At 46.3% G+C, this 16,687-nt stretch overlaps 1 protein-coding gene across 1 annotated transcript in view; it reads left to right on the top strand.

The window, feature by feature from the left end:
• The window catches only part of LOC136571853 (vomeronasal type-2 receptor 26-like), a 73,045-nt gene that overhangs the window by 15,019 nt on the left and 41,339 nt on the right, over window positions 1-16,687 (top strand). The window contains exon 4 of the mRNA XM_066572474.1: window positions 10,983-11,106. Within this exon, the coding sequence (XP_066428571.1) occupies window positions 10,983-11,106 (124 nt within the window). The remainder of the gene's footprint in view (window positions 1-10,982; window positions 11,107-16,687) is intronic.

Raw genomic sequence — 16,687 nt, 5'->3', positions numbered from 1 at the left:
AGAAGTAAAAATTGTTGGGAGTGGGGGGGCACTCTTGCCGCTATTGTGGCTTAATAGTGGGACCTGAGAACTTGAGATGCAGCCCAACATGTAGCCCTCGCCTGCCCTATCCGTTTCTGTGTCGTTCCCATCACTTTCTTGAATTTCCCAGATTTTCACAAATGAAAACCTTAGCGGAGCATAGGTCCCATACAAAAATGCTCGGGTCGCCCATTGAGTTCAATGGGGTTGGTTACTCGAAACGAACCCTCGAGCATCGCGGGAAGTTCGACTCGAGTAACGAGCACCCGAGCATTTTGTTGCTCGCTCATCTCTATATGTCACCACTTCCCAGTCAAGGCTGAGTCGGAGGGAGCACTGTAAAAAGATGGTGAGGGAATACGTAGCCGATCTTACCACCATCCTTCGTGATGCCTTTGCTCCATACAACTATTGTGTTTCAAAGCTGGACACGTGGCACGAACTTGTGCTGTACACCCTGGAGGTGCTGCCCTGCCCTGCCACTAGCGTCTTGTCAGAGAAGGTGCTTAGTGCAACTGGTGGAATCATCACAGATAAGCGTACCCGCCTGTCAACTGCCAGTGCCGACATGCTTACACTCATAAAGATGAACAAAGGCTGGATTTCCCCAGGCTTCTCTTCTCCACTGGCAGAGAGTAGCGGAACCTAAAGATTCTTTTCGCTGCAACCGGATAAATAAGCATTCTCTATCACCGGAAAAAAAGGGGGAATTAGCTTTGTCAATCACTCTCGGATATTATTACTTCTCCTCCTCCTCCTCCTCTTAAAACAGCATGCCATCACGCTGAACTGCCAATTTTTCTGCGGCCCAAAAGGCTCTGCTTATAATTTTTTTACGAATTTTTCAAAGTTTCAATACTATTGATACTTTAACAGAAACCAATTTTTTTTCACAGGGCTGCCTCCAGGTTCTGTTACAGATTAAGTAACAGCGAGCTGTATATTTAAAAAATGTTTCTGGGTTTCACCTGCCCTCACGGATGAGCAATTTTTCAGGGATACACTTCTACTCTTGGTATACCAATTTTTCTGGCCCTCGCCTATACTGTTATCTAACTAATTTTTCTGGCCTTCGCCTACACTCATGGTACACCAATGTTTCAGGGGTTCACCTATACTCTTGCTACAGAAATGTTACAGGAGTCCGCCTATACTTCTGCTACAGAAAGGTTACTGTGGTCCGCCTATACCTTTGCTACAGAAATGTTACAGGGGTCTGCCTATAGCTCTGCTACAGAAATGTTACTGGGTTCTGTCTATACTTTTACTACAGAAAGGTTACAGGGTCTGCTTATACTTCTGCTACAGTAATGTTACAGGGGTCTGTCTATACTTTTACTACAGAAATGTTACAGGGGTCTGCCTATACTTCTGCTACAGAAATGTTATAGGGGTCCGTCTATACTTTTACTACAGAAATGTTACTGGGGTCTGCCTATTCTTTTGTTACAGAAATGTTACTGGGGTCTGTCTATACTTCTGCTACAGAAATGTTATAGGGGTCCGTCTATACTTTTACTACAGGAATGTTACTGGGGTCTGCCTATACTTTTGTTACAGAAATGTTACAGGGGTCCGTCTATACTTTTACTACAGCAATTTTACAGGGGTCTGCCTATACTTCTGCTACAGAAATGTTACAGGGGTCTGCCTATACTTTTACTACAGAAATGTTACAGGGGTCCGCCTATACTTCTGCTACAGAAATTACAGGGGTCCGTCTATACTTTTACTACAGAAATATTACTGGGGTCTTCCCATACTTCTGCTACAGAAATGTTACAGGGGTCTGCCTATACTTTTGCTACGGAAATGTTATTGGGGTCTGCCTATACTTGTGCTACAGAAATGTTACAGGGGTCTGCCTATACTTTTACTACAGAAATGTTACAGGGGTCTGCCTATACTTCTGCTACAGAAATGTTACTGGGGTCTGCCTATTCCTTTGCTATAGAAATGTTACTGGGGTCTGCCTATACTTCTGCTACAGAAATGTTACTGGGGTCTGCCTATTCCTTTGCTATAGAAATGTTACTGGGGTTTGCCTATACGTCTGCTACAGAAAGGTTACTGGGGTCCACCTATACCTTTGCTACAGAAATGTTACAGGGGTCCGTCCAAAACTGTTTCTACAGAAATGCTTCTGGGGTTTGCCTATACTTCTGCTGCAGAAAAGTTTTTGGGGTCTGCCTATACTTTTACTACTGAAATCTTACTGGGGTCTGCCTACACTCTTGCTACAGAAATGTTAATGGGGTCCGTCTATACTTTTACTACAGAAATGTTACTGGGGTCTGCCTTTACTTCTGCTACAGAAATGTTATAGGGGTCTGCCTATACTGTTACTACAGAAATGTTACTGGGGTCTGCCTATACTTCTGCTACAGAAATTGTACTGTGGTCCGCCCATACCTTTGCTACACAAATGTTACAGGGGTCTGCCTATACTTCTTCTACAGAAATGTTACAGGGGTCCGTCTACTTTTACTACAAAAAATGTTATTGGGGTCTGCCTGTAGTTCTGCTACAGAAATGTTACAGGGGTCTGCCTATACTTTTACTACAGAAATTTTACTGGGGTCCATCTATACCTTTACTACGGAAATCTTACTGGGGTCTGCCTATACTTCTGCTACAGAAATGTTACAGGGGTCTGCTTATACCTCTGCTACAGAAATGTTACTGGGGTCCATCTATACTTTTACTACTTAAATGCTTCTGGGATTTGCCTATACTTCTGCTACAGAAATGTTACAGGGGTCTGCCTATAATTTTACTACAGAAATGTTGCTGGGGTCCGTCTAAACTTTTACTACAGAAATGTTTCAGGGGTCTGCCTATACTTCTGCTACAGAAATGTTACAGAGGTCTGCCTATACTTCTGCTACAGAAATATTACTGGGGTCTGCCTATACTTCTGCTACAGAAATGTTACAGGGGTTTGCCTATACTTTTACTACAGAAATTTTACTGGGGTCTGCATACACTTTTGCTACAGAAATGTTACTGGGGTCCGTCTATACCTTTACTACGGAAATCTTACTGGGGTCTGCCTATACTTCTGCTACAGAAATGTTACTGGGGTCCGCCTTTACCTTTGCTACAGAAATGTTACAGGGGTCTGCTTATACCTCTGCTACAGAAATGTTACTGGGGTCCATCTATACCTTTACTACTTAAATGCTTCTGGGATTTGCCTATACTTCTGCTACAGAAATGTTACTGGGGTCTGCCTATACTTTTACTACAGAAATGTTAATGCGGTCTATCTATGCCTTTGCTACAGAAATGTTACTGGGGTCAGCCTATACCTTAGCTACAGAAATGTTACTGGGGTCTGCCTATACTTCTGCTACAGAAATGTTACTGGGGTCTGTCTATACCTTTGCTACAGAAATGTTACTGGGGTCTGCCTGTACTTCTGCTACAGAAATGTTACAGGGGTCTGCCTATAATTTTACTACAGAAATGTTACAGGGGTCTGCCTATATTTTTGTTACAGAAATGTTACTGGGGTCCGTCTAAACTTTTACTACAGAAATGTTTCAGGGGTCTGCCTATACTTCTGCTACAGAAATGTTACAGAGGTCTGCCTATACTTCTGCTACAGAAATATTACTGGGGTCTGCCTATGCTTTTGCTACAGAAATGTTACAGGGGTTTGCCTATACTTTTACTACAGAAATGTTACTTGGGTCTGCCTATACTTCTGCTACAGAAATGTTACTGGGGTCTGCCTATACTTCTGCTACAAAAATTTTACTGGGGTCCGCCTATACCTTTGCTACACAAATGTTACTGGGGTCTGCCTATACTTCTTCTACAGAAATGTTACAGGGGTTGATCTATACTTTTACTACAGAAATGTTACTGGGGTCTGCCTATACTTCTGCTACAGAAAGTTACTTGGGTCTGTTTATACCTTTGCTACAAAAATGTTTCTGGGGTCTGCCTGTACTTCTGCTACAGAAATGTTACAGGGGTCTGCCTATAATTTTACTACAGAAATGTTACTGGGGTCTGCCTATATTTTTGTTACAGAAATGTTACTGGGGTCCGTCTAAACTTTTACTACAGAAATGTTTCAGGGGCCTGCCAATACTTCTGCTACAGAAATGTTTCAGGGGTCTGCCTATACTTCTACTACAGAAATATTACTGGGGTCTGCCTATACTTCTGCTACAGAAATGTTACAGGGGTTTGCCTATACTTTTACTACAGAAATGTTACTTGGGTCTGCCTATACTTCTGCTACAGAAATGTTACTGGGGTCTGCCTATACTTCTGCTACAAAAATGTTACTGGGGTCTTCCTATACCTTTGCTACACAAATGTTACTGGGGTCTGCCTATACTTCTTCTACAGAAATGTTACAGGGGCCGATGTATACTTTTACTACAGAAATGTTACTGGGGTCTGCCTATACTTCTGCTACAGAAAGTTACTTGGGTCTGTTTATACCTTTGCTAGAGAAATGTTATAGGGGTCTGTCTATACTATGGGTGCACTGTCTTCCCATCGCGGTGTTTTACCTATCTGGCACAAATACACTGACTGACTAGGGCAGAAATATGGGCCGAGGCCAAAGACCTTGGCGGAGTGAAACTCCGGTTGGGCACCCTGATTTCTTCATGTGTAATACCATCTTTGTGCACTGACAGCATAGGCGAGCCCAAGGAACTCAAAGACTTCCCCTTGCAGAGTTGAGCTATCTGTGTGGGGACACATGGATTTCCCATTGCTATCTAACTCAATGCACCTTGGGATACACAAGGTTGAGGCCGGGACCAAGCCTGACCCTGGGCTCGCTCAAACGCTTCCCACACAGACTATAGCGGGTCTTGGTCATGGTTTCTTGGCCTTGTAATGCCACCTCCTCCTCCTGCTTGGGGTCAGGGGATCAGCACTGGGCGACATGTATTTTCTCCTGTGTTACCACAGTTATCTGAAACACTGGTTTGGGCCAAACAAAAGGAGCGTTACTGCATTAATGAGACATTCACTGCTGTGCTAGCATCGGACTCCGCTCTATGCCTGCGATTGCTGAGGGTGTACGCAGAGGCCCATGTCCTCGGCGGAGTGAAAATCTGCCATGTTTTGGCACTGTCAATTCTTCAGGTTTATTACTGTCTTTGGGTTCCTTTGGCTCACCTGTGCTGTGAGTGCACAAAGACTTCCCATAGCAGTGTTTTACCTGTCTGGCACAAATACACTGACTGACTTGGATAGGGTGCAGAGTGCAGATGGATTTCCCCTTGCAGTGTCGATTGAGGTATCCGACACCTACACAGAATGAATAGTGTGTGGACACATGGATTTCCCATTGCTATGTAACTCGCGGCACCTTGGGTCACACAAGCTGTTTGCTGGGACCGAGCCTGACCCAGGGCCCGCTCACATACTTCCCACACAGACTATAGCAGGTCCTGGTCATGGTTTCTTGGCCTTGTAATGCCACCTCTTCCTCCTGCTTGGGGTCAGGGGATCAGCACTGGGCAACATGTATTTTCTGTCATGTTACCACAGTTATCTGAGGCACTGGTTTGGGCTAAACAATAGGAGCGTTACTGCATTAATGAGACGTTCACTGCTGTACTAGCATCAGAGTCCGCTCTATGACTGCGATTGCTGAGGGTGTGTGCAGAGACCTATGTCCTCGGCGGAGTGAAAGTCTGCCATGTTTGGGCACTGTCATTTCTTTGGGTTTATTACTGCCTTTGGGTTCCTTTGGCTCGCCTATGCTGTGACTGCACAAAGACTTCCCATAACGGTGTTTTATCTGTCTGACACAAATACACTGACTGACTAGGGCAGAAAAGTAGGCCGAGGCCCTTAGTAGGGTGAAAGTCTGCCATGTTTGGGCACTGTAATTGCTTCATGTTTAATACTTTCCTTGGTTTCCTTTGGCTCGCCTATGCTGTGGGTGCACAAAGACTTCCCATAGCAGTGTTTTACCTGTCTGACACAAATACACTGACTGACTAGGGTAGAAATGTGGACCGAGGTCCTTGACGGGGTGAAACTTTGCCATGTTTGGGCGTTCTGATTTCTTTATGTGTAATACCATCTTTAAGTTCCTTGGGCTCGCCTATAATAATAATAATAATAATCTTTATTTGTATAGCGCCAACATATTCCGCAGCGCTTACATAGACAGGGGGAATACAGAAAGACAAAAGTACAAAAAATTACAGAACCACGGTTACAATCGTAATCAGTTGGTGGAAACAATAGGGGTGAGGGTCCTGCTCGAACGAGCTTACATACTACAAGTAATGGGGGGATACAGAAGGTAAAATGGCTGGAGGTGTGCACAGTATCGCGTGCTGGAGAGTGAGGGATGCTATATACAGGCAACAGTCAGACTTTTAGCTATGCGACGGCAGGATTAATATGACTACAGGAGCGGTTTATGATGGCTAGCAGGGATTGTGGTCAGTAGGTCAGGGAACATGTTATCAGGCAGTGTATAGAGGAGTTTGTTTAGAGAATGCAGTATGCCTCCATGAAGAGGAGCGTTTTTAGAGCACGCCTGAAGTTGTTCGAGTCCTGGATTGCCCGGATGTTCTTTGGTAGTGCGTACCAGAGGACCGGTGCTGCTCTGGAGAAGTCTTGGAGGCAGGAGTGAGAAGTTCGAATTAGAGGGGTGTGCAGTCTAGTTTCGTTTGCCAAGCGGAGAGCCCGGGCTGGGTGATGGATTGAGATGAGGGAGGCAATATAGGGGGGCGCTGCGCTGTGGAGGGCTTTGTGGATTAAGGTAATAAGTTTAAATTGAATTCTGTATTTAACGGGCAGCCAGTACAGTGACTGGCACAGGGCAGAGGCATCTGAGTAGCGGTTGGACAGGAATATGAGCCTGGCTGCCGCATTCAGGATGGATTGGAGAGGGTAGAGTCTGGTGCAGGGGAGGCCAATCAGCAATGAGTTGCAATAGTTGAGCCGTGAGTGGATGAGGGCAACAATAAGCGTTTTCAGCGTGTCTATGGTGAGAAAGGATCGGATTCTTGAGATGTTGTGGGTGCACAAAGACTTCCCATTGTGGTGTTTTACCTGTCTGGCACATACACACTGACTGACTATGGCAGAAATGTAGGCCGAGGCCCTTAGCAGGGTGAAAGTCTGCCATGTTTGGGCACTGTAATTGCTTCATGTTTAATACTTTCCTTGGGTTCCTTTGGCTCACCTATGTTATGAGTGCACAAAGACTTCCCATTGTGTTGTTTTACCTTTTTGGCACAAATACACTGACTGACTAGGGTAGAAATGTGGGCCGAGGTCCTTGGCGGGGTAAAACTCTGCCGTGTTTGGGCGCTCCGATTTCTTCTTGTGTAATACCATCTTTGTGCACTGACAGCATAGGCAAGGCCAAGGAACTCAAAGACTTTCCATTGCAGTGTTGAGCTATCTAACACCTACACAGAATGAATTGTGTGGGGACACATGGATTTCCCATTGCTATGCAACTCACGGCACCTTGGGTCACACAAGATGGAGGCTGGGACCGAGCCTGACCATGGGCCCGCTCACGTGCTTCCCGCACAGAGTATTGCTGTATTGTGGAGATGTGTAGAAGTGCTGGCACCTGAGTCCCCTTTATGCCCACGTTTGCGGCTCCTGTCAATTTTGCGACGGAGGTGTCACAGGATTGGAATGATGATCGTACGTCAATTTATCATCAATTCTCAACAGCATTGAGGGCTATCGCCCACACTTTGGAAGAGAGTCACTGCCTGTCTCTGCCAACCCTCTGCAGTGTGTGCCTCCGGTTCCTCCTCATCCAATACGCGCTTATAAATAGACATGAGGGTGGTGTGGCTATGAAGCGAGCATGTGGCATGAGGGCAGCTGAACGCTGCGAAGGGACACTTTTGTGTGCCATGTGGACGCAGGATCGTGCGGGAGGGGGGGGGGGGGGGGTTGGACAGCAATGCCAGCATGTACCCCAGGAGAAGAGGCAGCGGTGTCACCCGCAGGCAGTGATTGTCCTTGGTTGCAGGTTGTGTGGTGCTTAGCTAAGGTGTGCCTTGCTAATGAGCGTTTGTCCGAAGTAAAGATTGTTAGGGGGGGTGACACCAGACTCTTGTCCCCATTTTGGCTTAATAGTGGGACCTGGGAGCCTGAGATGCAGCCATGTATGCTGCCCCTGCCCTTCCCTATCTGGTTCTGTGGTGTTTCCATGACTTTCTGAGGTTTTCTACACTTCAATGTGGTTCGTTACTCGAAACGATTTCTCGAGTATTACGGAAAGTTCGACTCGAGCAACGAGCACCCGAGCATTTTGGTGCTCGCTCATCTCTATACATGAGTCAAATCTTACTACTTTTGTGGTGAGAAAAACAAATATGACAAAGAAAATATTTTATTAGTTCTAGTTTCTGTGATATACAATAGGTGGACGTATGTTATTTTAATAGATTAAGAGAAAATGATACATTTTAATTATATATGCTAACTACATTGAAAGTGCATTTGAATTTTTTTAATGACATTCTAAGAGTTCTAAATTAATGTAACAATTCCTGGCAGGTGGTTCGGTGTGAAGAGAATCATGTGGTGACTTCATGAGATCATTTCATTTTTAAGTGGTCTCCGGAGCATCCCTACACACAGACCAACAGTAATCCGCAAGCATTGCTTCATTCCAACGGCCCTGATATCTTTGTTCCATTACAGAAATATCCTGGTGGAATCTTTCTGCGTGTTCATCACTGACAGCTCTACAATTAGGAGGGAAAAAGTCTAGATGGGAGTGAAAAAAAGGGATTTTAAGGGACATGTTTCTGAGTTGATGGTATTTTTTCAGAAGTACTGTCACCAACTGTTTAGTTATCATCTCTTTTGTTGCCTAGGAATTTATGAATAACTCCCTTTAAGGCTTGTCAAGGTTCCTTTTCTTTTCCCTCCAAAACTTGATCAAATGCAGGATCCTTTACAAACTGTAGAATTTGTAGCCCGATAAAAATACCTTCCTTAACCTTTGCATCACTCAATCTAGGAAACTTGTTTGTCCTTCCTGGTTCATACCTTTGACAAATTTTTTCATTAAACCCAGCTTTACATGAAGGGGTGGAAGAACAACATCTTTTGGGTCCACAAGAGACTCGGCAATGAAATTTTTCTCAGTAGAGTAAAGATTTCTTGCAGGCCAGTCCGCTTGAATGTAAGGGGATTTCCTATCCCAACTGTGCCACATACATAAAAAGCAACAGTATTTAGTATACCCCAGTTGCATTCCTAAGAGTATAGCGATGACTTTTAGATTATCACTAGAGATGATCGAGCCTGCTCGGACAAGGCAGTTACTTGAGCAAGCCTCGCTCTTCTCAAGTAACTGCATTCTTGTCCGAGCAGGCTCGGGGGGTGGCGGGGGGGGGGGGGGCGCAAGTGGGTGAGTGAGAGAGATCCCCCCCCCCCCCGCTACCCCCAGCCACCCCCCGCTCACCCCCGCCACCACCTGAGCCTGCTTGGACAAGAATGCAGTTACTCGAGAAGAGTGAGGCTCGCTTGAGTAACTGCCTTATTTGAGCAGGCTCGCTCATCTCTAATTACCACAGATTTTCCACTTGTGTTCAGCATATTTCATTGAGTCAAGGAGGGCTGTCATATTTGCATTAGTCTCCTTCATGTGAACTGCATGACCAACAGGAATAAAAGGAAGACGGTTGCCGTTGTGAAGTAACACAGCTTTCAAATTAAGATTGGAGGAGTCTATGAATAGTCTCCATTCAGTTGGATCATAGTTCAAATTCAAACATTTCATTAGGCCTTTAACGTTGCAGCAAGCAACCAGATTGTTTTTCTTCTCAAAAAAAGGAAGCAGATCCCTCTGACGTTCTCTGTACTGTGAGACCCTGACATCACGTTGGAGAATATTTCATTGCTGTAGTCTTGACCCTAGTAGTTCCGCCATCTCCTTTGACAAGTAAAGGTCTCAAAGGGGATCACTTGATTTCACTTTTTTCAGTTTGTGTAATGTATCATCTTTTATCTCAAAGTCAGAGTCATGAGATGTGGAAGGCTTGTTGCGTTCTTCTTTTTCCACACTTTCTTCATTTTCTACTTCAAGCTTATAATGTTGGGGTGGAGTAGGAACTGGTAAACTATCTGAATGTGGAAAAGGGCGAATAGCAGATGGAAGATTCAGGTATTGAACTGTTCCTGTTTTCTTCATTGATAATCGTGCCTGTATAAGCGGAGTCAAGCAGGAATAGCAGTCATCTGTATGGTTTGCAGGCTCCCACCAAACCATTGGCACAGAAAAAGCCATAGATTGTTTTTTTTATTTTTCAGCCATTCTTGTAGTTTAACTAAACAAGAGTTGCAATATATATGTGCAGTCCATGACTTATCCTGTTCCCCAAACTTCATACCAAAATAATGATAATAGGCAGTCTTCACAAAAGGTGTCAGATTGCGTTTCTGTGACGAAAATGTTATTTCATCACGAATGTAACAAACATTATTCACTAAATTTACACATTTTTGTGGCATTTTGATATAGCAAATTTTACACTTCAAAACCAGAAATTCTGAAAAAAAGAACAGAAACAATATGAAACTCGGTCATAGCAACATTTATTATGTGTACAACCTACAAATAGATGGGGAATGTTGTGTTATGTCAGTTGAGAGGTGTGACAACTCCCTCCCAAAAAATTCCCACAAAATAAAAATGTAAACTCTAAAAAATGATACATCACTTTATCTCCAAAGCAAGAGCTAATCGGTCATTTTTATGGTGATTTTTGAATTCTGCAGATGGAAATACATAAGAATATGCTAATTTTGAGCCCGAAACAAAATCATTGTTGGGCAGTGTTATCTGTCCACCCATCAGGCTGTATGTTTTGCCCATTCAGCTACTTATTATAATGTCAGGATGATATTCTTCACATGAATGGACTCATACATGGGCATTTTGTCCTTTTCATTGTAGTAAAGGTTCTTGTCTTTTCCTTCAGATTCCAGTATCCCGCTGCTCGGACCAATGTTCACCTGGAAGCAGGAAAAAGACAGGAGAAACAATCCATACCTGCTGCTACAACTGTGTGCCATGTTCAGAAGGAGAGATATCCAATGTTACTGGTATATGGTAGTATGAGTAGTAAAAAAACTAAACTTTAGTAAAGAAAAATTTGATCAGCTCAGAACTGCTATTGGTAACATTAAATGGGACAGCATCCTCATAAGTAACAGTACAGAAAACAAATGGGAGAGGTTTAAAAACAACCTAATGACCTCATGTGAGCGGTTCATGCCCTTTAAAAACAAAAGAACTACCAGTAGAAGGAAACCAATGTGGCTTGACAAAACTGTAAGGCCGGCTGCACACGGCAGTGACGGGCTCCGCAGCGGAATTCCGTGGCGGAGCCCGTCACGGTGCCCCCCAGAGACCCCCAAGCTTACCTGCAGATCCGGCGTCCTTGCTCCCGCATGACGCTTCAGCGTGACGCGCCGGCTACGTCACATGATATGCCCACCACGTCACAGGACGCGGCGGCGGTAAGCGGAGAGGCGATTTCACGCTATCTTCCGCTGTGCTACAGCGGAAGATAGCGTGAATGGACGGCTTCCATTGATTGCAAATAGAGCATGCCGCGGGTGAGGACGGGTGATTTCACGGGGCGGAATTCCGCGGTGGAATTCCGCACCGTGAGCCTTGAGCTATTAGGTTCAATAGAACCTAATAGCTGCGGGCAACGCAGCGGATTTCCGCCGCGAATTACGTGACGGAAATCCGTCTGTGTGCAGCCGGCCTAAAGGGGTAATAAATGAAAAAAAAAGAAAAGCATTTAAACTACTAAAACAAGAAGGCAGGAAAGAAGTGCTGAAATCATACAGGGAAAAAAAACAAAATATGCAAAGAAAAGATCAAAATTGCTAAGAAGGAGGCAGAAAGACTGATCGACAGACAGACAGAAATAACCCCAAACTATTCCCCAATTATATAAACAGTAAAAGTATTTGCACTGATAGCACTGGCCCTCTAACAAATAAAGCAGGAGAAATCATAAAAAAATGATTGGAGGAAGGCAAATCTATTATTTCCTTTTCAAGCGTATTCATGAACGAAAAAGAAATGTCACACGAGATGCAGGGGAATAAAATGAAACCCCGCTAAAAATATTGCATGCCTAACACAGGAGGAAGTGCAGAGTCGGTTAAAGAGGATTAAAATCGATAAATCGCCGGGCTCAGATGGAATACACCCAAGGGTTCTAAGAGAACTAAGTGACGTGACAGCTAGACCCCTATTTCTTATATTTATGGACACTATTGAGACCGGGGTTGAACCATCGGATTGGCGCATTGCCAATGTGGTTCCAATATAGAAAAAGGGTTGCTGGAAGAGAGCCTGGTAACTACAGGCCGGTAAATCTCACTTCAATAATTGGATAAATATTCAAGGTGTTTCTGAGAGACGCCATCCTAGAATACCTCAAGGAAAACAGAGGTATAACCCCTCATCAGTATGAGTTCATGAGGGGTCCATCATGTCAGACCAATTTGATTAGCTTCTACAATAAAGTAAGTTCTAGACTGGACCTGGGAGAGTCTATTGATCTTGTATATCTGGATTTCTCTAAAGCATTTGACACCGTGCCACATAATAGGCTGATATATAAAATGAGACAGCTCGGTCTAGGCGAAAACGTGTGTATCTGGGTAAAGAACTGGCTGAGATATAGAAAATAGAGGGTGGTAATAAATAGATTGTACTCTAATTGGGCCATCGTCACTAGCGGGTGCCACAGGGTTCAGTATAAGGCCCCATTCTGTTCAATATATTTCTCAATGACCTGATAGAGGGGCTGCACAGTAAAAAATCAATATTTGCAGATGATACAAAATTATACAAGATAATTAATACAACGGAGGACAATGTGCGGCTACAAAAGGCCTAGACAAACTGGGGGCTTGGGTAGAAAAATGGCAACTGAAGTTCAATGTTGATAAATGTAAGGTTATGCACATGGGCAGGAGAAGCTGATGTCACCAATACACACTAAATAGGGTACTGCTAGGGAAAAGTGAGATGGAAAAAGACGTGGGGGTACTAGTGGACTGTAGATTTAACTGGAGCAATAAATGCCAGTCAGCTGCTGCAAAACCAGTGCATTGGGGGGCTTTAAAACAGGCATAGAGTGATGAGAACATTATTCTTCCACTGTATAAGGCACTTGTCAGCCCCAAATGGAATACTGTGTGCAGTTCTAGACACCGGTCCTCAGGAAAGATGTTGCAGTGCTTGAGATGGTTCAAAGAAGGACAGCTAAATTAGTAAACGGAATGAGAGGACTAGAATTGCCAGAGAGGCTATCAAAATTGGGATAATTTACCCTGCAAAAAAAAACGACTAAGGGGCGATGAATAACTATTAGAGATGAGCGAACGTACTCGTCCGAGCTTGATGCTCGATCGAATATTAGGGTGTTCGGGATGCTCGTTACTCATAACAAGCACCACGCGATGTTCGGGTTACTTTCACTTTCATCTCTGAGACGTTAGCGCGCTTTTCTGGCCAATTGAAAGACAGGGAAGGCATTACAACTTCCCCCTGCGACGTTCAAGCCCTATACCACCACCCTGCTGTGAGTGGCTGGCGAGATCAGGTGTCACCCGAGTATAAAAATCGGCCCCTCCCGCGGCTCGCCACAGATGCGGTCTGACATAGCTGAGGGAAAGTGCTATTGTGTTGGAGCTGCTATAGGGAGAGTGTAGGCTTCAAGAATCCCAACGGTCCTTCTTAGGGCCACATCTAACCGTGTGCAGTAGTGTGGAGGCTGCTTTTTGCAGTGGTGCACATTTTTTTTTTTTGGTATATCGGCTGTGCAGAGCATTGCGCCCTGCAGTAATACTCCAGGGACAGAAGTGGTGGTTAGGCAGGGAGAGCGTTAGGAGTTATTGTAGGCTTCAAGAACCCCAACGGTCCTTTTTAGGGCCACATCTAACCGTGTGCAGTAGTGTGGAGGCTGCTTTTTGCAGTGGTGCACATTTTTTTTTTTTTGGTATATCGGCTGTGCAGAGCATTGCGCCCTGCAGTAATACCCTAGGGCCAGAAGTGTGGAGGCAGGGACAGAAGACATTAATTTAATATAGGCAGTGGGCCTTTGCTAAAAAAATTTGTTCAAAAAATCTATTTGGCCTGCCTGTCACTGTGCTCAGTGTTCTGGGTCTGTGTGTGCTGGGTGTAGTAGTTCTACAAAATCATACGCAGCCAGCAAAGTGTAACAGCAGGCTTGCGCCAAATAATTTCCTGGCTCTGTCTGGGCTCTGAAATCACCGCTGTGTTGCAGTGAATAGTGCAACACTCTGCAGTGCAGTGACATACCCTAGGGCCAGAAGTGGTGGTTAGGCAGGGACAGAAGACATATTAATTTAATATAGGCAGCGGGCCTTTGCTAAAAAAATTTGTTCAAAAAATCTATTTGGCCTGCCTGTCACTGTGCTCAGTGTTCTGGGTCTGTGTGTGCTGGGTGTAGTAGTTCTACAAAATCATACGCAGCCAGCAAAGTGTAACAGCAGGCTTGCGCCAAATTATTTCCTGGCGTTCCGTAAGCAAAGTCAGCCTCCAACCACAGGCCAATAAGCGGCACTTTTAATTACAGCGTTCTGTTTCTGAATTACTGGTAATACAGCATGCTGAGGGGTAGGGGTAGGCCTAGAGGACGTGGACGCGGCCGAGGACACGGAGGCCCAAGTCAGGGTGTGGGCACAGGCCGAGCCAGTGCGGTGGCCAGGGGTAGAGGCATGGCCAGACCGAATAATCCACCAAATGTTTCCCAAAGCGCACCCTCGCGCCATGCCACCCTGCAGAGGTCAAGGTGCTCAACGGTGTGGCAGTTTTTCACAGAGACGCCTGACGACCGACGAACAGTGGTGTGCAACCTTTGTCGCGCCAAGATCAGCTGGGGAGGCACCACCACCAGCATGCGCAGGCATATGATGGCCAAGCACCCAAGGTGGGATGAAGGCCGTTGACCGCCTCCGGTTTGCACCACTGCCTCTCCCCCTGTGCCCCAACCTGCCACTGAGATCCAACCCCCCTCTCAGGGCACAGGCACTACCGTCTCCTGGCCTGCACCCACACCCTCACCTCTGCTGTCCTCGTCCCCATCCAGCAATGTCTCTCAGCGCAGCGTCCAGACGTCGCTAGCGCCACTGTTTGAGCGCGAGCGCAAGTATGCCGCCATGCACCCGCACGCTCAAGCGTTAAACGTGCACATTGCCAAATTGATCAGCCTGGAGATGCTGCCTTATAGGCTTGTGGAAACGGAGGCTTTCAAAAGCATGATGGCGGCGGCGGCCCCGCGCTACTCGGTTCCCACTACTTTTCCCGATGTGCCGTCCCAGGCCTGCACGACCATGTCTCCCGCAACATTGTACGCGCCCTCACCAACGCGGTTACTGCCAAGGTCCACTTAACTACAGACACGTGGACAAGCACAGGCGGGCAGGGCCACTATATCTCCCTGACGGCACATTGGGTGAATTTAGTGGAGGCTGGGACAGAGTCAGAGCCTGGGACCGCTCACGTCCTACCCACCCCCCGAATTGCGTGCCCCAGCTTGGTGGTGCTATCTGCGGCGGTGTATGCTTCCTCCACTAAACCACCCTCCTCCTCCTCCTACGCAACCTCTGTCTCGCAATCAAGATGTGTCAGCAGCAGCACGTCGCCAGCAGTCGGTGTCGCGCGGCATGGCAGCTCAGCGGTGGGCAAGCGTCAGCAGGCCTTGCTGAAGCTACTCAGCTTAGCAGATAAGAGGCACACGGCCCACGAACTGCTGCAGGGTCTGACAGAGCAGACCGACCGCTGGCTTGCGCCGCTGAGTTTCCAACTGGGCATGGTCGTGTGTGACAACGGCCGTAACCTGGTGGCGGCTCTGCAGCTCGGCAGCCTCACGCACGTGCCATGCCTGGCCCATGTGTTTAATTTGGTGATTCAGCGCTTTCTGAAAAGCTACCCACACTTGTCAGACCTGCTCGGAAAGGTGCGCCGGGTCAGCGCACATTTCCGCAACTCCAAGACGGACGCTGCCACCCTGCGCACCCTGCAACATCGGTTTCATCTGCCAGTGCACCGATTGCTGTGCGACGTGCCCACACAGTGGAACTCTACGCTCCACATGTTGGCCAGGCTCTATGAGCAGCGTAGAGCTATAGTGGAATACCAACTCCAACATGGGCGGCGTAGTGGGAGTCAGCCTCCTCAATTCTTTACAGAGGAGTGGGCCTGGATGGCAGATATCTGCCAGGTCCTAGGAAACCTTGAGGAGTCTACCCAGATGGTGAGCGGCGATGCTGCAATCATTAGCGTCACCATGCCTCTGCTATGCCTCTGCTAGTTACCTGCAAAGCATAAAGGCAGACGCTTTGGAATCGGAAACGGAGGCGGGGGAAGACAGTATGTCGCTGGATAGTCAGAGCACCCTCATGTCTATATCTCAGCGCGTTGAGGAGGAGGGGGAGGAGCATGAGGAGGAGGGGGAAGAGACAGCTTGGCCCACTGCTGAGGGGACAGATGCTGCTTGCCTGTCATCCTTTCAGCGTGTATGGCCAGAGGAGGAGGAGGGGGAGGAGCATGAGGAGGAGGGGGAAGAGACAGCTTGGCCCACTGCTGAGGGTACAGATGCAGCTTGCCTGTCATCCTTTCAGCGTGTATGGC

This window comes from Eleutherodactylus coqui, chromosome 6, assembly GCF_035609145.1.
Source record: "Eleutherodactylus coqui strain aEleCoq1 chromosome 6, aEleCoq1.hap1, whole genome shotgun sequence".
Classification (NCBI taxonomy): Eukaryota; Metazoa; Chordata; class Amphibia; order Anura; family Eleutherodactylidae; genus Eleutherodactylus; species Eleutherodactylus coqui.
Note: the sequence above shows the minus strand (reverse complement) of the source record. Positions and strands in the feature narration are given on the sequence as shown.